At 43.5% G+C, this 23,935-nt stretch overlaps 1 protein-coding gene across 4 annotated transcripts in view; it reads left to right on the top strand.

Annotated features, from left to right (window-relative positions):
• Positions 1-23,464, top strand: part of TAB3 (TGF-beta activated kinase 1 (MAP3K7) binding protein 3) — a 1,373,830-nt gene extending 1,350,366 nt beyond the window's left edge. For 2 of the 4 annotated variants that reach the window (XM_044072385.1, XM_044072388.1), the window contains one exon: positions 21,304-23,464. In XM_044072385.1, the coding sequence (XP_043928320.1) occupies positions 21,304-21,452 (149 nt within the window). In that variant the 3' untranslated portion in view covers positions 21,453-23,464. Of the gene's footprint in view, positions 1-20,651; positions 20,722-21,303 lie in introns of all 4 variants that reach the window. The other 2 variants (XM_044072386.1, XM_044072387.1) reach the window with 2 other exon arrangements.
• Positions 23,465-23,935: the final 471 nt, after the last annotated feature.

The following is a 23,935-nucleotide window of genomic DNA, read 5'->3' on the forward strand; positions in this document are numbered from 1 at the left end:
TGGGATCTTAATTACATACTAGAAAAATTAACATTGCCTCCTTTTGAACCAGCTGCCTCAACAGATTTGCAATATTTGTCCTGGAAAACTGCCTTCCTTCTGGCTATCACTTCAGCTCGTAGAGTTTCGGAGCTACAGGCCCTCATGGCGGTGCAGCCCTTTCTCATTTTTCATCAGTACAGGGTTTCCCTTCGTACCAACCCATCATTTATGCCTAAAGTGGTATCTTTAAATCAAGCCATACACCTTCCTACCTTTTATCCCAATCCTCAAAACAAAGGAGAAAGGCTGCTACATTCTTTAGACATCCATAGGCAGCTACGTTACTATTTGGACAGAACAAAGTCCTTCAGGAAATCAGAACAACTGTTTGTGTCCTATGCTGTAGGGGCTCAAGGGAAGCCAGTTTCCAAGCAGACTATTTCAAAGTGGATAGGCCACTGCATACGGTTTTGTTATTCCTATCATGGGAAATCTGTTCCTACAGGTATCAGATCACACTCCACCAGGGCCACAGCTACCTCTACAGCCTTCCTCAGAGGGGTTTCTACCAAAGATATTTTGGAGGCAGCCACTTGGAGTTCTGTACATACCTTCACAATACACTACCACCTGCCTTTATATTCCAGAACAAGAGCAGGCTTTGCCACTGCTGTTTTGCAGGGCATTCTGGCTCAACCCAGTTCCTCTTAGTACCTACCACCCTGTGCGTAGCTTTGGGACTCTACCCATATGTGATTACTGCAGCTGTATGCACGATGAACATAGTACAGTTTTGTACCTACCATAAATGTAGATGTTCGAGTGCTAATACAGCTGCAGTACAGGTTTCCCTCCCTCCTTCCCCACTTGGTAAAGGCATGGGGTCTAACTACCTCTTCATACAACCTCACTGGGTTATCCTTCTATGGTTTATTTGCTTGCAACTACTGATTTTGGATTATTTTGCATTGCTTGTATATTCTTATAAGCATAATTTATGTATTGCCTTCCTTTTGGGGGCACCTGACATCTGGGGCAAGAAAGACTGGAGAACATGGCGTCGGCTGTGTCTTATATACTCTGGCCTCACTGACGTCAGAAGAAAGCGCGACAAGCCGGCGCCGGACCAAGACTTTGGAATTCGGCCGACCGAGGGACCGCCTGACGGCAGAAAACCCATATGTGATTACTGCAGCTGTATTAGCACTCGAACATCTACATTTATGGTAGGTACAAAACTGTACTTTCTAGACATTGTTGATGATATTTTTTCAGAATCTAGTATGGCTCCTGATTCTCTGCCTCCGGCTCCTTGTAAGCCAGACAGATACTACAGGGTTCCTGACTCCAACAAATTCCTTTTCAAAAATCCTATTGCAGATCCTGAAACTATTTCTCAGGGTCCCAAGGGCATTAAGGCCACTACTGCTAAAAATCCTACCCCTTCTGATAGAGATTCCAGGGCGCTGGATAGATGGGGTAAGAAGGTTTACACTTGTGCAACCTTGGCAGTCAGGGCTTTAAACTGTCAATTTCATATGCTTAAATATCAACAGCATATCATGGGACTGCTTAAACAGAAACTGATGTTAATTTCTGACTGTGTGGAAAATAAAGATTTACAGTATTTATTGCATTCAGCTGAACAAGTTGGAAAACATACTTTGCAATGTGGTTTTGATTCTTTGGAGGCCTCTTGCAGGGCTGCTGTAACTGGGTCTGTGCTAAGAAGGCATGCTTGGCTCAAAGAGCAAACTCTGCCCGATCATGTTAAACAAAATTGTTAGATGCTCCTTTACAACAGGACCGTGTCTTTGGTAATAAGGCTGAAGAAGTTTTAAAAAAGATGGAAGATAAAGCTAAATCTATGCAAACTGTGAAATATTTCTTAACAAGTGCAACCTCCAATATTTAATAGACATTGGCCTACTAAGAGCTGGTCCTTTCCAGTTCCTACGAGAGCCACTGAAGTCAAACCCAGACATTCCAAAGGCTCCAGGTTTCAGTCACAAGGGACTTTTAGAACAAAACAATGGGGTGCCTCCACCTCCAAATCTGGAAACAACAAGGCACCTCCCTATGGTAAACAGTCTCAATGACTTCCCTCTACACTCACCAAGCAATTACCTTTTAGCCGCCCCTTTGGGGGGAAAAATGGCACTTCATGCATGAAACTGGCAACTGATAACCCAGGACAAATGGGTTTTAAATATAGTATCCCAGGGATACAGATTTCATTTACACACGTTGCCAGTCCTAAACGGATGGCCAGACCTGCCCCCAAATCAGTGGGCAGAGGTCCAGAAACAAGTTCTGTCCCTCATGAACATGGGGGCTGTCCCTCATGAACAAGGGGGCTATTCAACCAGTACCAGAAAAGGAAAAGGACAAGGTTTCTATTCAGGACTTTTCCTGGTACCCAGAAAAGAGAAATCATGGCGTCCAATTCTGGACTTACTTACTCTAAACAGATTTCTGGACATTCCAAAATTCAAGATGCTGACTCTTCACCATTTATTTCATATGCTAGGCAAAGATGCCTGGTTGGTAACTCTAAACTTAAAAGGGGCTTACCTGCATATCTCAATCAGGGAGTCTTGCAGAAGATACCTCTGCTTCAAAGCAGGCTACTTGCATTACCAGTTCCCTGCACTGCCCTTTGGCTTATATATTGCGCCCAGGGTATTCACAAAGTGCCTAGCTCCAGTCATTGCATTTTGCAGGCAAAGAAATATTCAAATATACCCATACCTGGATGATTGCCTAATTCAGGCAGAAAGCCAAGACATACTGTTAAATCATCTGGTGTTTGTAAAGAAATTGCTAACTTCTCTGAGGTACACAATAAATGAAAAGAAATCACATCTTGTACCCTGCCAACAAATTGTATTCATGGGAGCAAGCTTGAATACAATTTCCCAGATGGCCTACCTCACGTCAGAGAAACAAGTTAATTTGACAGCCTACTTCAAACTACTGGCCACAAAGACCCAGCTATCTGCAAGGAAAATACTGCAAGCCCTGGGGTTCATGGCCTCCTGCATTTTCCTAATTCCATATGCAAGACTGCATATGAGGAAACTACAATGGTAGCTAAAAAGCCTATAATGTCAACATTCTCAGGATCTAGAATCAATGATTCCTATCATAGCTTGTCTAGAGTTCCTTTGGTGGGCAGATGCCTGCCACCAAAACAAGGGACTGCCATTCACTCTACCCCTTGCCACCCAAGCCCTAACAACAGACGCATCACACTATGCAGGGGGGGGCTCACTTGGCGGGGAAGTGCATTCAGGGTAAATGGAACCCAAGTAAAATGCACCTGCATATCAATCAAAAAGAAATGTTAGCTGTACAGAATGCTCTGACGGCTTTCAAGGACCACATTCTTCCAGGACAATTAATGATAAAGACGGACAACACCACTGTTATGTGGTACATAGACAAGCTGGGGCAAACCCACTCATATCCTCTCTGTAGACTAGCCATGGCTCTGTGGAACACAGCCTTGAGCTACCAAGTGCACCTACAGGCTCAATTCCTGCCAGGAAAGCTAAATACACTGGCAGACGACCTAAGCAGAAATCCCATGGACCCACATGAGTGGAAACAGGAACCAAAGATATTCAGCATGTTGAGAAATAAATGGGGGAGCCCAGAGATAGGCCTGTTTGCCTCCCCCCCAGAACTACCAATTGGACAAATTCTGCACAAAGACTCCCCACAAGCAAGCTTGGAAAGTGGATGCCCTGTCCTTCTCCTGGAAAAAACAGTTTATGCCTTCCCCCTCTGCCTCTCCTCTCCAAGGTACTACTAAAGATCAAACTGGACAAACCAAGGACATTACTAGTTGCACCAGACTGGCCACGCCAACACTGGTACCCCCTCTTGCGCAAGGTGTCACTGCTGGCACCATGACACCTGCCTCAGACCCCTACCCTGCTGACCCAGCAGGAAGGCCATATTCTGCACCCACAGCTTCAAACCCTGAACCTGGCAGCCTGGCTAATTACCTGATCTCTCCGTTATCATCCCTCAGTAAGCAAGTGATAGATGTCATTCTGGAGGCAAGGAGGATTAGCACTAGATAAACCTATGCTGAAAAATGGAAAAGATTCTGTTCATGGAGCCAAACTCAGAGAATGGGCACAGTAGCGCCCAATTTACCTCAGATTCTTCAGTACTTAACTGAGATGCTTCAAAAGGGCCTTTCCTTTTCCTCCATCAAAATTCATGCCTCAGCCATTTCAGCTCATTACAATACAAAACCACCCCTCTTCTCTCATCCACTGCTGAAGCAGTTCCTCAGAGGGGCCAAAAACTTAAGACCACCCAGGAGAGCCCCTACTCCAGCCTGGGACCTTAACTTTGTATTGGAAAAGCTCGCTCTACCTCCTTTTGAGCCAGCTGCAAATGCAGAGTTGAAATTCCTTTCTTGGAAAACAGCCTTCCTTTTAGCCATCACTTCAGCAAGAATGGTGTCAGAATTACAGGCCCTCATGGCAGTGGAGCCTTTCATCATCTTTCATGCGGACAGGGTGTCCCTCAAGACCAATCCCTCCTTCATGGCCAAGGTGGTATCCAATGTGGCGCTTAATCAGTCCATTCTTTTGCCAACTTTCTTTTCTAATCCACAGAACAAAGGAGAACGAATACTGCACTCCTTGGATGTGCACAGACAACTTGGATTTTACTTGGACAGGACTAAACCTCTCAGGAAATGTGAACAGCTGCTGGTTACCTTTGCTGCAGGGGCAGAGGGGAAGGCCATTTCAAAGCAAACCATTTCTAAGTGGATAGGCCATTGCATTCATTTCTGCTATAAGCACCATGGAAAACCTACCCCACAGGGATTAAGACCACATTCAACCAGGGCTGCATCTACCTCTACAGCCTTTCTCAGAGGTGCCCCTACCAAGGGACATCCTAGAAGCTGCTACCTGGTGTTCTGTACATACCTTCACCAAGCATTACCATTTATCATTTTTTTCTATATCCAGAGCTGGCTTTGCCACTGCAGTCTTGCAGGGCCTTAAAGCTGGTCCTAAAGCTATCTAATTTCCTTCTCTCGTCCTTAGCTTTGGGAATCTACCCAAATGTGATGACTACAACAGTGAAACATGAAGAACATAGCACAGTTGTGTACACTTACCATAAATGTAAATGCTCAAGTGTATTCACTGTTGCAGTCCTGGTTACCCTCCCTCCAGCCCCCTGACTTCTATTGGCTATACCGCTATTCTTGTTTACTATGCTTAAAGCTTTTTGGTGTATTTGCTTCCCATTATGGGGGCACCTGACATCTGGGGCAAGAAAAACTGATGTAATGGCGTCAGCTGCATGCTTTATACCCCTGACTACCTGACGTCATGGAAGATGAGACAGCAACCGACACAGGACCCAAGACTTTGATAATCAGGCCGACTGTGGGTTACTGCAAGCAGATAACACAAATGTGATGACTGCAACAGTGAGTACACTCAAGCATCTATATTTATGTTAAGTGTACACAACTGTACTTTCAGCTGTACACTTTTGTTTGTTATATAGAAGACAAATGTTTAATTTTTTCTCATGAACAAGAAGCGTACCAATTTCAAATGGGCACATGGCCTGTTGTTCTTTTATGTGTAGTATTGTCTGAATACTTAATTTTAGAAGTATGTATTTTTTTAAACCCCACAGGCCATCGGTCATCCTTCTGAGGACCATATAGAACAACTTGTACATTCTTAGGGCAGAAATGAGGCCTATTTGTTCCTCAGACAAAGCAAGAATCCCTCATCCAGTTTACTTGTTCATTGGAGCTAGTGCCTAATGTCCCACTTGAAACCCATGGAGGAGAATGTTGAGCAGTTGGGAGTAAGCTGTCGCATGGGTTGAGCTCCCAATAACCCTCCCTTTTCACAGTGGTGGCTTTCATTACAGCTGCTGTCAAGGGAAATGCACACATGCATCCACAATTGGCAGTCTCTCTGACTTATGCATAGCAAGGTTATCACGCTGTTCACACTGCTGTAGTTGTAAGTATTGCAGTGGACTGGACCTTGTCTTTGCTGGGTCTTTTAGCTTCCCTTGCTGCTAATCAAACATGAGTCATCTGGGGTGTAGTCAAGGCGTTATTACTTAGTGCATAGAGCATGGTTTAGTGCTTCATTGCAAAAATACCTAGATAATGTGTTTTTATGTAGTTTTGTCTAAACACCATCTTAAAAAACTGCCATGAAGAATCAGATGTTCTTCGTGTTTTTCTGTTGCATTCATTACATTTGGGTTATCTGCCTGCAGGTAGTCCTCAGCCGGCCTGAATATCAAAGTCTTAGATTCCTGCGTCGGATGCTTTCTCTTCTTCCATGACATCAGATCGTCAGGGTTATAAAACACGCAACTGACACCATTACATCAGTCTTTCTTTGCCACGCAGTGGCCAAAGCAGAAGGAGTTCGCAAGTGCAGGTCGGCCATCTCCTGAACTTTTCGTTTTTGAGTTTCAGAACTGAAGTCTTCAAAAAAGCTAAGTACCCCGTTAGGGATCCTTTTTCTTGCTCTTAACCGATGTCAGTAAAAGTTAACAATTGTCTTACCTGTGGAAAGCTAATACCTCATAAAGATTTTCATTTGTGCTGCATTCCTTGCTTAGGCACAAACCACGACGTCCCTCGCTGTCGGTTTTGTGCCTTATTCAACCCCTGAACTATCTGTCGTCAGTCTATTTTTGCAGCAAATTATTTTGGTACTCGGTATAACTATCGAGAAATGGCTTCAGTAAGCTATCCGACTACCGACCTTCCAAAAAAAACATAAGGATAAAGACAGAGACAGACCGCATAGGTCCAAAACTGCCAACAAAGCTGCTGTTAAGCTAGTCGCCAGTTTATTGTACTCAGTGAGGTGCTTTTGCAGCCCCTGATACCCACTACTTCAGATTTGCATCACTCTACTAAGACCCATTCGGAGTCCGGTATGCCGCGAGGTGCTTCTTCGACTATGGAACAGGCGGATGTCTCTACCTTGGATGGGTCTGGAGCCACTGTGCAGGCACCGGCTTTTGAGGGTGTATTCAGGCCTACAGATTTGCATTTTAAACTGAAGCCATCTTCTTCATCCAGACCTAAAACTTGACCCACGCCTAGAAAACCGACGTCCAAACCACATGGTCAGGCCCATATGCCTAAAAACAAATGCTTAGAATGGCTGAAGACCTTATTACTCTAATTAGGGGAAGCCAGCCTCCCCCCTCTAAGAGACCTAGAACTGATTTTCCTTCTGAGTCTTCTGATCAGGATTCTGATATTTCTGTTTCTTCTGATTACCAGGATTTGCCCTTATCTACCTATGAGAATTCTGATGCAGAGGATTCCATTCCCTCTGCTTCCCCCCCAGAAGATTTTTCTTTTGGTGAAACCTTGCACACTCTTAGGGAGCAGTTCTGCTCGGAAAGCCAGGATTACTCAGACTCCAAAAAGAGGCTTAGGGATTTTTTACTCCTTCCTCAACACAGGCCTTTAGCTATCCCTCCTGTTCTGGACATTGTAGATGACGCCTTCTTGAAATCAAGCCTGTCCCCAGGCACTTTACCTCCAGCTCCCAGAAAACCTGACAGGTATTACAGAGTACATGACTCTCATAAGTTCCTTTTCAAGAATCCTATTGCGGATCCAGAGGCCATTTCCCAAGGACCAAAGGGCATTAAGGCTACTGCTGCCAAAAATCCTACCCCTTCTGATAGAGATGCTAGAGGCCTGGACAGATGGGGTAAGGAGGTGTACACTTCTGCTACTTTAGCCATTAGGGCTTTAAATTGCCAGTTTCATATGTTAAAGTACCAGCAACATATTATGGGATTACTTAAATAGAAAATGATATTGATGCCTGACTCTGCTGAACACAAAGAATTACAGGGTTTAATGCATTCTGCTGAACAAGTTGGTAAACATACTTTGCAATGTGGTTTTCACTCTTTAGAAGCATCATGCAGGGCTGCTGTCACTGGGTCTGTACTTAGAAGGCATGCTTGGCTTAAGGAGCAAAACTTGCCAGATCATGTCAAAGCTAAATTACTGGATGCTCTCTTAAACCAAGGCCGCCTGTTTGGCAGCAAAGCAGAAGTCCTCAAAAAGATGGAAGAACAAGCTAAATCTATGCAAACTGTTAAAGATTTCCTGCAAGTACAGCCTCCCAGATTTAGTAGGCATTGGCCTTCAAAGAATTGGTCCTTTCCAGTCTCATCCAGGCCTTCTCAGTCCAAACCCAGGAACAGCAGACCACCTAGGTTACAGTCTCAGGCTATGCACAGGCCTAAGAAGTGGGGGGCTCCCACTTCCAAAGCAGAAAGTAGTAATACACCCCCCCTAAGGAAAAATGTCACAATGACTTAACCTTAACCCTTCCAAGCCTGCTCAACTGCCTGCTCCCATAGGAGGAAAGCTCGCCCTGCATGCAAAACCTGGGAACTCATTACCCAGGATAAATGGGTTTTAAATATAGTTTTCCAAGGATACAGGTTCCACTTCCACACCCTACCAACCCCAAACGGTTGGCCAGACCTACCCCCAAATCAGTGGGCAAAAGCTCAACAGCAGGTTCTCTGTCTTCTAAGTATCAGGGCTATTCAACCTGTCCCAGCAGAAGAAAGGGGACAAGGTTTTTATTCAAGACTTTTCCTGGTACCCAGAAAAGACAGCTCCTGGCATCCTATCCTGGACCTCTCTATTCTAAACACCTTTTTGGTAATCCCAAATTTCAAAATGTTAACACTTCAACAGCTGCTTCCTGTGCTAGGCAAAGATGCCTGGTTGGCAACCTTAGACTTAAATGAAGCTTACCTGCACATTCCAATAAGGGAATCTTGCAGGAAATACCTACGCTTCAGGGCAGGCTCCAAACACTGACAGTTCTCTGCACTTCCCTTTGGCTTATCTAATGCGCCCAGGGTATTCACAAAGTGTTTAGCTCCAGCCATTACATTTTGCAGGCAGAGAAATATTCAAATATACCCATACCTGGATGATTGTCTGATTCAGGCAGAAAGCTAGGACTTGCTATTAAAACATCTGGCATTTGTAAAGAAAATTCTAACCTCACTGGGGTACACCATAAACAAAAAGAAATCTCACCTAGTACCCTGTGAAGAGATTGTATTCCTGGGAGCAAGCTTGACCACATCTTCCCAGATGGCTTATCTCACACCAGAGAAACAAGCCATTTGTCAACCTACTTTGAACTACTGGCCACAAAGACCCAGCTATCTGCAAGGAAAATTTTGCAAGCCCTGGGGTTCATGGCCACTTGCATTCTACTAATTCCATATGCAAGACTGCATATGAGGAAACTACAATGGTATCTAAAAAGCCTATGGTGTCAACATTCTCAGGACCTGGAATCAAGAGATTCCTATCATTCCTTGTATAAAGACAGAGATGTTCTTCGTGTTTCACTGTTGCAGTCATTACATTTGGGTTATCTGCTTGCAGGTAGCCCTCAGTCGGCCTGATTAACAAAGTCTTGGGTCCTGCGTCTGTTGCTGTCCCTTCTTACATGACGTCCGGTTGTCAGGGGTATAAATCGTGCAGCTGACACCATTACATCAGTCTTTCTTGTCGTGCGGTGCCCAAAGCAGAAGCAGTTCACAAGTGCCGGTCGGCCGACACCTGAAATTTTCATTTTCAAGTTTCAGAACCGAAGTCTTCAACTGAAGCTAAGTACCCCGTTAGGGAAACTTTTTCTTGCTCCTTCTGATGTCAGTAAAAGTTAATAATTGCATTACTTGTGGAAAGCAAATACCTCATAAAGATTTTCATTCATACTGTATTCCTTGCCTAGGCCTTGACCACGACGTACCTTGCTGTCAGTTTTGTGCTTTATTTAATCAGCGCACTATCTGTCGTTGGTATATTTTCGCCTCTAAATATTTCGATTCTCGGTTTAATTATCCAGAAATGTTGTCAGGTAGCCATCCGACTACTGGGATTCTGAAAAAATGCAAAGATATAGAGACAGGCCACCGATGTCCAAAACTGCTGACAACACTTCTCCTAAGCCAGTCGCCAGTTCGCCGGTACTCAGTGAGGCACTTTCGGAGCCCCTGATACCTGCTACTTCTGATTCTCATGCCTCTACTGAGACCCATTCGGAGTATGCCACGAGATGCTTCAACTATGGAACGAGAGGATGTCTCTACCTTGGATGGGTCCAGAGCCGCTGTGCAGCACCGACTTCTGAGGGTGTATTCAGGCCTACAGAGTTGCATATTAAATCAATGCCTCCTTCTTCACTTACGCCTAAATCTCAAACCATGCCTAAAAAATGACGCCTAGGCCACATGCTCAGGCCTCTATGCCTAAAAAACAAATGATAAGAATGGCTGAAGATCTAATAACTGTAATCAGGGGTAGCCAACCCCCCCCCCCTTCTAAGAGATCTAGGACTGAAGTTGTTTGTGAATCTTCTGACCAGGATTCTATTTTTTCTGATTCTTCTGATGATCAGGATTTACCCTTATCTACTTATGAGGATTCTGATACAGAGGACTCCATTCCGTCTGCTTCCCCTCCAGAGGATTTTTCTTTTGCGGAAACCTTACATACTCTAAGGGAGCATTTCCACTGGGAAAGCCAGGATTTTTCTGATTCAAAAAAGAGGCTTTTAGGGATTTCTTACTCCTACCTCCAGCATAGGCCTTTAGCTATTCTTCCTGTACTAGACATTGTTGATGATACTTTTTCGGAATCTAGTTTGGCCCCTGATTCCCTGCCTCCTGCTCCCAGAAAACCTGACAGATGCTACAGGGTCGCTGAGTCACACAAGTTCCTTTTTAAAAATCCTATTGCGGATCCAGATACTATTTCACAGGTGCCCAAGGGCATTAAGGCTTCTACTGCTAAAAATCCTATCCCTTCTGATAGAGACTCTGCGCTCTGAATAGATGGGGTAAGAAGGTTTACACTTCTGCAACCTTGGCCATTAGGGCTTTAAACTGGCAGTTTCATATGTTAAAGTATCAGCAACATGTTATTGGATTGCTTAAACAGAAAATGATGTTGATTCCTAACTGTGTGGAAAATAAAGAATTACAGGATTTAATGCATTCTGCTGAACAAGTTGGAAAACATACTTTGCAATGTGGTTTTGATTCATTAGAGGCCTTTTGCAGGGCTGCTGTTACTAGGTCTGTGCTTAGAAGGCATGCTTGGCTTAAGGAGCAATCTTTGCCTGATCATGTTAAAGCTAAATTGTTGGATGCTCCCTTAAATCAGGACCACCTGTTTGGCAACAAGGCTGAGGAAGTTCTCAAAAAGTTGTAAGATAAAGCTAAATCTATGCAAACTGTTAATATTTCTTACAAGTTCAGCCTCCTAGATTTAGTAGGCACTGGCCATCTAAGAATTGGTCCTTTCCAGCCCCTTCCAAGTCTTCTCAAGACAAACACAGACACAGCAAAAACCCCAGGTTTCATTCCCAGGGGACACACAGGACTAAGCAGTGGGGGGCCTCCACTTCCAAATTTGGGAGTAATAAGACTCCCCCCTATGGTAAACTATCTCAATGACTTCCTTTTAAAATTTCCAAGCACTTATCAACTGACTGCCCCTTTGTGGGGAAAGATTGCTCTTCTTGCAAAGAACTGGGAACTCATTACCCAGGACAAATGGGTTTAAAATATAGTGTCCCAGGGATACAGATTTCACTTCCACACGTTGCCAACACCAAGCGGGTGGCCGGACCTACCCCCATATCAGTGAGCAAAGGCCCAAAACCAAGTACTTTCTCTCTTAAGCATGGGGGCTATTCAGGTACCAGAAGATGAAAAGGGACAAGGTTTCTACTCGAGACTTTTCCTCGTACCCAGAAAAGACCATTCATGGCATCCTATCCTGGACCTGTCTACTTTAAACACCTTTTTTGAGATTCTAAAATTCAAGATGCTGATTCTTCAATTACTTCCTATGCTAGGCAAAGATGCCTGGTTGGCAACACTAGATTTAAAAGAAGCATACCTGCACATCCCAGTCAGGGAATCTTACAGAAGATACCTACGCTTCAAAGCAGGCTACACGCACTGTCAGTTCTCTGCACTGCCCTTTGGCTTATCTACTGCGCCCAGGGTATTCACAAAGTGCCTAGCTCCAGTTATTGCATTTTGCAGGCAAATAAATATTCAAATATACCCATACCTGAACAATTGTCTAATTCAGGCAGAAAGCCAGGACATACTTTTGAATCAGCTGGCCTTTGTACAGAGGGTTCTAACTTGTATGGGGTACACCATAAACGGAAATAAATCACACCTGGTACCCTGTCAACAAATTATATTCCTGGGAGCAAGCTTGAATACAACTTCCCAGATGGCTTTCCTCACGCCAGAGAAACAAATTCATTTGACAACCTACTTCAAACAAGTGGCCACAAAAATCCTACTATCTGCAAGACATATACAGCAAGCCTTGGGGTTCATGGCCTCCTGCATTCTTGTAATTCCATATGCAAGACTGCATATGAGGAAACTACAGTGGTATCTAAAAAGCCTATGGTGTCAACATTCTCAGGATCTAGAAGCAATGATGTCCTTCATGGATGCATCTGCAGTCATAACAACTGGGTTGTCCTGTCGTCAGGCAGCCCTTCAGTCGGCCGGATTCCAAAGTCCGGGTCCGGCTTCGGCTGATGTCGCACTTCACCCGACGTCATCTCTGTTGGTCTTCGGGTATAAAAGCATCAATAGCGCCATTTTCCTTAGTCTTTCTTGCCGCGTGGCGCCCGAAGCAGAAGCTGTTCGCAAGTGCCGGTCGGTCGGATCCAGAGATTACTTCTACCGAATACTACTTCGAAGACTTCTAAAGCTAAGTACCCCGTTGGGGACTCTTTCTTGCCTCAGCCGATGTCAGAAAAAGTTAACAATTGTTTAACCTGTGGGAAAGAAATACCTCATAAAGATTTGCACTCTTACTGTCTGCCTTGTTTAGGCCCAGCCCACGGCGTAGCAGCCTGTTCGGCCTGTGCTTCTTTCAACCGACGAGCGCTTAGGCGTCGGTCGGAGTTTGCAGAACAGTTTTTCGGTTCTGATTTTGCGTACATTATGCCGTCGGATCCTCCGACTACCCAATCTACCAAAACGCAAAGATAAAGACCGACACTTTCGCGGTCCGCGGTTTCGGCGAAACCATGGTTAAGCAAACGCGAGTGTCTCGGTTTCGCGAAACCGAGAAAACTGATCTAAGTACAGCTGAACCTATTCCTACAACTGAGGCCCCTGCTACAACTCTTGAATCGACCTCAGAAATTTTACCCACTACGGTGGTTGACTTATCAGACACCATCCCTTGGATGTCTCTACCCCAGCACGTGGTGCTGCTAGGCCTCCAGCAGCCATGTCCATTAAGGCCTTCGCCAGGGCTAAAGCAGCCAAGACTACTAAAACAGTGCCTGTTAAACCCCCACATCCAGGCCCTCTTCTAGTTCTCAAATGCTTACTTTGGCAGAAGATTTAATTTCTTTAATTAGAGGATCTCAATCTCACCCAGACAGGGCCTCTCAGCCCCCAGAGAAGAGACCTAGGACAGAGCCACCTGAGCCAGTGTCCTTTGATGAATCTGCTGATGAATCAGACATAACTGACCAGCCAGAGGCTCCCTTCTCCAATTTTGAAGATTCTGATGCTGAAGAATCCATTCCAGCTGCTTCCCCACCAGAAGAATTCTCCTTTGGGAAACCTTGCATGCCATGAGAACAGTTCCAATGGCAGCAACAGGATTTTTCAGACTCCAGAAAAAGACTTAGGACCTTTCTGCACCTCCCACAGCACAGGCCCCTAGCTATACCTCCTGTTCTCTCTGTGGTGGATGATGCTTTCAATGATGTTTGCTCCGCTCCAGATTCTTTACCCCAGCCCCTGCCAAACCAGACAGATTTTACAGGGTGCCAGATACTCATCACCACCTTTACAAGGCCCCACTTGCAGACCCAGAAACTATATCCCAGGGTCCCAAGGCAGTAGCACGACCACAGCTAAAACCCTACTCCTTCTGAAAGGGAAGCAAGGTCATTAGACAGATGGGGTAAAAGGTCTACACTTCAGCTACTCTCTCAGCTAGAGCTTTAAACTGTCAGTTTCACATGATACAATACCAAGAGTTTATGCTTGATCAGTTAACTAAAAACTAACCACTGATGAATCTCTTGATAAGAAATATGTATTAGAGATGGTAAATAACATACAACAGGTTAGCAACCATTCCTTAAAATGTGGCTATGATGCACTGGAGGCTTCATTTAGATCAGCCATGACAGGCACAGTGATAAGAAGGCATGCATGGCTAAAGGAACAAGCTTTACGGATCATGTTAAAGCAAAGCTGCTAGATGCTCCTATGGACAAGACAAGTTTGTTTGGTACACCTGCCCAGCAGGTTATGAAGAAAATGGAAGAAAAGGCAAAATCTGTTCAAACTGTTAAAGATTTCTTACAGGTTCAACCCCAAGGTTTAGCAGGAACTGGCCTGCCAAAATTGGTCCTTTCCTGACTCCACAAAATTTCAAAGGGGCAGGAATAGACGTTCCAGAGCCAGAAACCAATCCAGAGGAGGTGCCTACAGAGGACGACAGTGGCAAGGTAACAACAGAGGCACAGACACAGCCACTGCCACTACATCAGCACAACCACAGTGACTTAACCCTAAATCCGCCTACCAGGGAACAAATAGCAGCTCCCCTAGGCGGAGCGTTAACCTTATTTTCAAAGAACTGGCACTACATAACAAAAGACAAGTGGATTTTACAAACCATAGATCAAGGTTACGGTTTCACTTCCACACTTTACCAGTCAAAGAGGAATGCCAAATCTACCTCCAAATCAAAAACAGAGGCTCTACAGATAATGGAGTTAGCAAACATGAGAGCTGTGGAAAGAGTGCCAACAGCAGAGCAAGGAAAGGGTTCTATTCCAGACTGTTCCTAGTTCCAAGAAAGGAAAAAGTTGGAGACCAATTCTCGACCTGTCCACCTTAAATACATACATCATTGTCCCAAAATTCAAAATGCTGACCCTACAGCAACTTCTTCCCATGCTGGGCAAGGAGTCTTGGCTGGTAACTCTAGATCTCAAGGAGGCATACCTGCACGTCCCCATTCGACCAATCTGCAGAAGATACCTCAGATTTCTTGCAGGATCAGAGCACTATCAATTCTCAGCATTGCCCTTTGGCTTATCTACTGCGCCCAGAGTATTCACAAAATGCCTGGCATCAGTAATCGCCCATTGCAGACTACAGGGAATTCAAATTTACCCATACCTGGACGACTGCCTACTACAAGGGGACAACAAAAGCAAGCTGACAACAGATTTACAAAGGGTCATTTACTTGCTACAAGCACTGGGATACACAGTCAATTTACAAAAGTCAAGGCTGATACCATCCCAAACAAGGACATTCTTGGGCGCGGAATTGGACACAGTAAAACAAATGGCATTCCTGACTACAGAAAAACAAAAAACTTCCTCTTTACTTCTTGGCACTAACAAAACTGAACAAGTTAACAGCAAGAAGAGTACTGCAGGCCTTGGGCTTCATGGCATCATGCATAATCTTGGTTCCATCTGCCAGACTACATATGAGAAAACTACAGTGGTACCTAAAGAATTTATGGTCCCAACACAGACACAGTCTAGAAACAGAAATCCCACTAATTCCATGCTTAAAACAGGAGTTCCTATGGTGGGCTCAGGCATGCCAGTCAAACCCAGGCCTACCTTTGCAGATGTCAAGCAAGCCAGACCATCACAACAGATGCTTCAGACCTAGGATGGGGGGCCCACATGCTGGACAAATGCGTGCAAGGATTGTGGACACAGGATCAACTTCACCTGCACATCAACCTAAAAGAAATGCTGGCAGTAAAACTGGCAATCCAAAAGTTCAAACCATTTCTCAAAGAGGGCCAGTTGATGATAAGGACAGACAACACCACAGTCATGTGGTACATCAACAAACAGGGAGGCACTCATTCATACCCCCTATGCAGAATGACCTTGGAGCTGTGGACCCTGGCACTCAGCTACAACATCCAGTTACAGGCAATATTTGTACCGGGGAAAGACAATACTCTAGCAGACATATTAAGCAGAACCACTTCGGATGCCCACGAATGGAAGCTGCACCCGGACATCTTCAAGATAATCTCAAAGAAATGGGGAATGCCAACTGGAAAGGCCTAACAGCATATGCATTCCCACCTCTTCCTTTGATACACAAGGTACTACTGAAAATCAAGGAAGAACGTCCAAGGATAATCCTGATAGCTCCGAACTGGCCAAGACAACACTGGTACCCACTACTGAGGAGCATGTCTCGGAACAATATGTGGCCAATACCCCTGATGCCTTTGATGTTAACTCAGAACAACTACAGCATCATACATCCAAACCTAAAAACGTTGCAACTGACTGCATGGAACATCACATAGCAGCAGCTAATCCAGAACTTTCCCAAAGAGTAAAAGACATTATTCTTGAAGCACGCTGACCTTCAACAAGAAGGAACTATGCTGGAAAATGGAAAAGGTTTGTCATTTGGAGTACGGAAAGAGGAAAAGATGTGTCAAACATAGATATGCCTAACATTCTGGAGTACCTGGCCGAACTTCTTCATTCAGGCCTGTCCTACTCCTCCATCAAGATACATGCATCAGCTATTTCAGCAGAATACAGCTTTGATCCACCTGTTTTTTCGCACCCTTTGCTCAGGCAGTTCCTCAGAGGAATCAAGAATGTAAAACCTCCAAGGAAACCACCTTTACCAGCTTGGGATTTAAACTTTGTGCTAGAAAAATTGACACTATCACCCTTTGAACCAGCAGCAACAGCAGACCTACAACACCTGTCATGGAAAACTGCTTTCCTACTGGCAATTACTTCAGCAAGGAGGGTTTCAGAACTACAGGCCTTAATGGCAGTGCAACCCTTCCTAATCTTCCACCAAGATAGAGTGTCCATGAGGACTAATCCTACATTTATGCCCAAGGTGGTATCCAGAGTGTCTTTAAACCAGGCAATCCACCTACCTACCTTCTTTCCCAACCCACAAAACAGAGGGAAAGAATACTGCATACCTTGGATGTACATAGACAGCTACGCTACTACTTGGACAGAACAAAAATAGCAGAAAGACTGACCAACTTTTGTAGCCTATGCAACAGGAAGGGAAGGAAAAGCTATTTCCAAACAGACAATCTCCAAATGGATAGGAAATTGCATACGATTCTGTTACTCCTTCCATGGAAAACCAATTCCACAGAACATAAGACCTCATTCTACAAGGGCAACAGCCACTACCACAGCCTTCTTACGAGGAGTGGCAACCAAAGACATTATTGAGGCGGCTACTTGGACCTCCGTGCATACATTTGCCAAGCATTATAATTGGCCTCTATATTCCAGATCCCGAGCAGGGTTTGCCACTGCTGTACTGCAAGGGATCCTAAACACACCATAATCTACTTTTATCCTCCTACCCTAGTTGGCTATGGTATTCTACCCAGTTGTTATGACTGCAGATGCATCCATGAAGGACATAGTACAGTTTTGTACCTACCATAAATGTAGATGTCCGAACTGGATAGCATCTGCAGTCAGGATTACCCTCCCTCCTTCCCCTCTGTGGTACTCCTAGGGTGTTTACCCTCCTAATAGCTAGCTGGTGGGGGGGAGTCTTTTATGGTGTATTTGTTTGTATATATGTACATACATGCTTATTTTTGTGTTTACCTCTATCTTTTTGGAAACATTGGCATCTATCCAAATTTTAGCCTTCAAGAGGGCTACTGGCATCTGGGGCAAGAAACACTGAGGAAAATGGCGTCGGCTGATGCTTTTATACCCGAAGACCAACAGAGATGACGTCGGGTGAAGTGCGACATCAGCCGAAGCCGGACCCGGACTTTGGAATCCGGCCGACTGAAGGGCTGCCTGACGACAGGACAACCCAGTTGTTATGACTGCAGACGCTATCCAGTTCGGACATCTACATTTATGGTAGGTACAAAACTGTACTATTCCTATCATACTTTCCCTACACCTAGAGTTCCTTTGGTGGGCAGAGGCCTGCCACCAAAACAAGGGACTACCTTTCACACCACCCCCTGCCACTCAAACCCTAACAACAGACGCATCAGACTATGCATGGGGGGCTCACCCGGCAGGGAAGTGCATTCAGGGCAAATTAACCCAAGTCAAATGCACCTGCATGTCAATCAAAAAGAAATGTTAGCTGTACAGAATGCTCTGACAGCCTTCAAGGACCACATTCTTCCAGGACAATTAATGGTAAAGACGGACAACACCACTGTTATGTGGTACATAAACAAGCAGGAGGGTACACATTCTTACCCCCACTGCAGACTAGCCATGGCATTGTGGAACACAGCGTTGAGTTATCAAGTGCACCTACAAGCTCAATTCCTGCCAGGAAAATTAAATACACTGGCAGATGGACTAAGCAGAAACCTCATGAACCCACACGAGTGGAAACTGGAACCAAGGATTTTCAACATGTTGACAAGCAAATGGGAGAGCCCAGATACAGACCTGTTTGCCTCTCCCCAGAACTGCCAATTGAACAAATTTTGCACAAGGACTCCCCACAAACAAGCCTGGAAAGTGGATGCTCTGTCCTTCAGCTGGAAAAACCTATCAGTCAATGCCTTCCCCCCTCTGCCTCTGCTCTCCAAAGTTTTACTAAAAATCAAACAGGACAAACCAAGGATGATATTGATTGCTCCAGACTGGCCACACCAACACTGGTACCCCCTCCTGCGCAGTGTGTCACAGTTATCCTCATGGCATTTGCCTCAGACTTCTTCCCTGTTGTCTCAGCAGAAGAACCAGATTCTGCACCTTCAGCTTCTAACACTGAACCTTGCAGCCTGGCTAATTACATAATCTTTCCTTTACCATCCCTCAGTAAACCTGTGATGGATATCATTTTATAGGAAAGGAGGCCTAGTACTAGAAAATCTTATGCTGAAAAATGGAAAAGATTCTGTGCTTGGAACCAATATCAAGGGATGAGCACAGCAGCGCCTAATTTACCTCAGATTTTACAATACTTAACTAAGATGTTTCACAAGGGCCTGTCTTTTTCCTCCATTAAAATCCATGCCTCAGCCATTTCAGCTCATTATAACACAGAACCTCCCCTCTTCTCTCATCCACTGCTCAAGCAGTTCCTCAGAGGGGCCAAAAATTTGAGACTGCCCAGGAGAGCTCCAGCCCCAGCCTGGGACCTTAGCTTTGTTTTGGAGAAACTCACTCTACTTCCTTTTGAGCCAGCTGCTACTGCAGACCTAAAATTTCTTTCTTGGAAAACAGCTTTCCTTTTAGCAATCACTTCAGCTAGAAGGGTATCTGAATTACAGGCCCTTATGGTATTGGAGCCTTTCATCATCTTTCATGCAGACAGGGTGTCCCTCAGAACCAATCCATCCTTCATGCCCAAGGTGGTATCCAGTTTGGCTCTTAATCAGTCCATTCATTTACCAGCCTTCTTTCCTAATCCACAAAGGGGAACAGATACTGCATTCCTTAGATGTGCACAGACAACTTAGATTCTACTTGGACAGGACTAAACCTCAAAGGAAATCTGAACAAGTGCTGGTGGCATTTGCTGCAGGGGCAGAGGGGAAGGCTATTTCAAAACAAACCATTTCTAAATGGATAGGCCATTGCATTAATTTCTGCTATAAGCACCATGGAAAACCTATCCCCCAGGGGATCAGACCTCACTCCACCAGGGCTGCATCTACCTCTACAGCCTTTCTCAGAGGCGTCCCTAACAGGGACATCCTAGAAGCTGCTACCTGGAGTTCTGTACATACTTTCACCAAGCATTATCATTTGCCAATTTTCTCTAAATCCAGAGCTGGTTTTGCCACTGCAGTCTTGCAGGGCCTTATAGCTGGTCCTAATGCTACCTAAATTCCTCCTCCCAACCATAGCTTTGGGAATCTACCAAATGTAATGACTGCAGCAGTGAAACATGAAGAACATAGTACAGTTGTGTACACTTACCATAAATGTAGATGTTCGAGTTTATTCACTGTTGCAGTCCTGGTTACCCTCCCTCCAGTCCCCTGACTTCTCTTGGCTCTACCTTTCCTTTTTGTTTTAAGCTTTCTGGTGTATTTGCTTTTTGATGGAGGTGTAACATATATAATTGCTTCCCATTGTGGGGGCACCTGACATTTGGGGCAAGAAAAACTGATGTAATGGCGTCAGCTGCATGTTTTATACCCCTGACGACCTGACGCCATGGAAGAAGAGAGAGCATCCAATGCAGGAATCCAAGACTGTGATATTCAGGCCGGCTGAGGGCTGCCTGCAGGCAGATAACCCAAATGTAATGACTGCAATAGTGAATACACTTGAACGTCTACATTTATGGTAAGTGTACACAACTGTACTTTTTACAATGTGCATCTGTGTCATTTTTTTATCCTCCCATTACCACTTCACATGCTTCCCTTACCATGACCTGTTTTACGAAATATTCTCAATTACAAGTTTATTTTAGGAGGCCCTCTTAACTTGCTCGGGTGATAAGTAAATCATCCCAGAATGTTCATTCAAAAAGTCAGGTATTTCCTGTTTAATGCGTGTGGTTTCCACTATATTTATTTTCAGATGGTGCCTGCTTTATTCTCACAGCTATTAACGGATGACATTCTTGGAGGTTGCTGTTGGTACAGACCAGGTAGTGTTCAGGTCCAAAATACTGCTATAATTTACACTGTTTTGTCTTTATTACTATTACTATTATTATTGTTGTTACTATTGTTATTTTTACTATCATTATTGTAGCATACATACTTAATTGGTAGTAATCCAAGATGCATTTAAAACCCTTATGTTAATTTGTACGTTGTCCTTGGCTGTATACACCCATCCCAAAGACATGCTGTGGGCGAATTGTCATTCCTCCGTTTTGCCCCTAGGTGATTGTGCTATGTGAGTGTGTGCCTGTGCCTCCTGCAAAGGACTGGTGCCTAATTCAGGACTAGATCCTCTGCCTTGCACCCATAAAATGGTGTAAGAATAGGCTGTGTTTCCCCTATAACCCAGACCAGGATTAAGCTTGTCAATCAGTGAATGAATGAATGAATGAATGGAGTGGACTGAAAAAGTTTGCAAATGCATATCATTTTATTTCTTTCATCATTATGGCTATGTAAGATCCTTATAGCATAGAAAAGCAAAGTTGTGCATTCTTCATCTGTTTTGTGGATGTAAACAGAACACCGTATACCATTCATTAACTTACCTAATTATGTTGCAGAGCATCGACAAAGCACCAAACAAGCTCCCGTGTCAAATGTACAAGACGAAGAGTTTGAAGGAGCACCTTGGAATTGTGAAAGCTGCACATTCCTAAATCACCCAGCACTAAACCGCTGTGAGCAGTGTGAAATGCCACGTTATACTTGAATCAACTCAGATTGCTGTCAGTCTCACAGGACAGTCCCCAGCTTCTTTCATGAAAGGATGACAATATGGGACATTTTGTTCATCCACTACGCCTTAGTCAGGAATTTAAAGTTCTCCATCATGCATTCATCTCTGCCTTGGTAGAAGTGAAATCATTTGACCAATACTCTGAATTGCTCAGAGCTGCTTTAAAAAAAACTGAAAAAAAGCAAATTATTTTAAGACTTCAAGGAGGGCACTGAAAATGACCTGTGCCACAGACTTTTTAATAAGCCTCATAGTATCTACTGCTGGATGATAGGTCTCCGTGGCCTATGAATATTGCTCTACAAAGCCTTTCTTCAGTGTTGAGCAGCCACAGTCTTAAGATGTGGATCAGCTGTGAAAATTTCACAGAACTGCACATTTTTAAAATAAATTGAACGTATTAAGCTGCATTAGCAGTTGTACCACTATCCTTACCACTAAGTGTAGTTTTCCTGATAAACAGAAACTACAAGTAAGCAAATGTGAATTTTTTTTTATCCAAAAAGAAACTTGAACATGCAACTGCTGTCTTTTTTTTTCTTCAGGGTAGTAATAGCCTGCTGAATTATGTATCACCTTTATGTTGTGATGAGTAATGAGAAGGTGAATATATCATGTTCCTTAGTGTCCAGGCAAGAGACAATATGTTACATAGACCCCATTTCTGTTTGAATTTCTCGTGTTTTATCATTCATACTGGTAATCAGATCTGATGCCCAAAGTAGGTTAAAATATTACTGCATGCTTTTAATGGGGAATATGTGTAAGGGCTATGGGTCCTTTCCTCACATAAAGCTACATAGTATGTTTTTATAAGTAAGGTTTCTTTTTGACTGTGCGCTGTAACAGTACAGCAGACTCATGCCAAATACCAAGTTAATCCAAATTACACTAAAGACTTGTGCACAGCCTTGATTGTGGTGTATGTTTGAAAACTGTTACTTACGCCTTTGAGCTTCCATTTTGCGAAGAACCCATGATGTTTACAGCACAGAAGGTACTTTGTGCCCCTTCCTTGATATAGCTAAAAATAGTAGTAATAACTGCTTAAGAGGTTTATTTGCACATTGTTGATAAACCAGCCTGTACAAAGTTGCTAATGGCACATTTTGAAAAGTTGCACACTGTATAATTTTCTCAGAGAGTTCACAATGGAATGAAGAATATTTAAGACTTGCAAAAAAGAAAAAAAAGATTTTAACTTGTACTTTTATGCATATGATCTACTGTAATATTATTATTATTATAATGATGATGACAATGAAGGTGATTGGTGTTATTTGGATGCTTCTGGTTGCTATAATTATAATAAAGCACTCGTGCTCTGTGGAATCGTGTACCTTTGAGTATGACAGGTGAATGAGTAGTTTGTAGAACATGTGAATCTCAGATAGTTGTATAGATGCTTATACTTCTAATAATGCACTTGTAAGTGTGTGTGTAAAATTACACAGCTGTTAAGTTTGGCGGATGTGTAAATATTGTGTGTGTATGTATTTCAGTGTTTTATATAAAAATATGCATGGGTGCTATAACAGTTAACAGTACAAATGTAGTACTTATGGTTATGACAGTTATGTACACTGTGGATTTGGGGGACTTATGTAGTCTTAATGAATCTGATTTGACTGAACTGAAAATTATTGATTGCATAAGACCAAATAGTGTTTTTGCCAGATCAAAAAATGACAAATTTCGGGTTCCTGAGCAAATATCTATATTTTAATAATAGTAGTAGTAGTGGTAGTATAAGCTGATGAGAAACTAATTTAGCTAGAGAGTAATCATTTATTAAACTACACTTGCAATCAATTCAAGTAAAATGTTTACATTTATAAGCTTCATTTGTACGTTCTAGCAATGCAGATTACAAATGCAAAGAACATTTCTGCTCAAATAGCATATGTAGTGTTTGGCATTAAAGAGAGCATAGTGTTTTGTTTGGATGCTTAATAAATAACAGACAGGAGATGTGGTCAAACTTCCCCGAGGGTGTAATTTAGACTGAACTGTGTATAAGATTAGAGCCATGTGACATGACATGCAAGTCACAGTAGCTGTTTAGCATTAAAGTTGTATATTTGTACTTTGCAGTCCTACTTTTCTGCACAGACAATATTGCACATTTATGAGGTACATGTGTTGTATTATATTTATCCCTATAAATTAACTCTAACACTTTATTCTAGCCATGTTATGGGCTTCTTGCATCAAAATAATAATGTTAGTAGGCATTAGAAAAGACTTCAAAGAGGGCAATCCTTTCTACTCTTATATTTGGAAAATTTAACAGGACTGTTTGTACTGGACATGTGTTCTTCCTTTTTGGAACAGGTGTTGCTGCACTAAAGCTCCATTTGGAGATACCTTCAGGAGTCTCTGTGCAATTCTCAACTATGGCAAGTTTTCACAGCTTTTGTTTTCATGCTGTAGGAATGGTTGTAACACTTATGGTA

Source organism: Protopterus annectens, chromosome 5.part0, assembly GCF_019279795.1.
Source record: "Protopterus annectens isolate FY-2018-M chromosome 5.part0, PAN1.0, whole genome shotgun sequence".
NCBI lineage: Eukaryota > Metazoa > Chordata > Ceratodontiformes > Protopteridae > Protopterus > Protopterus annectens.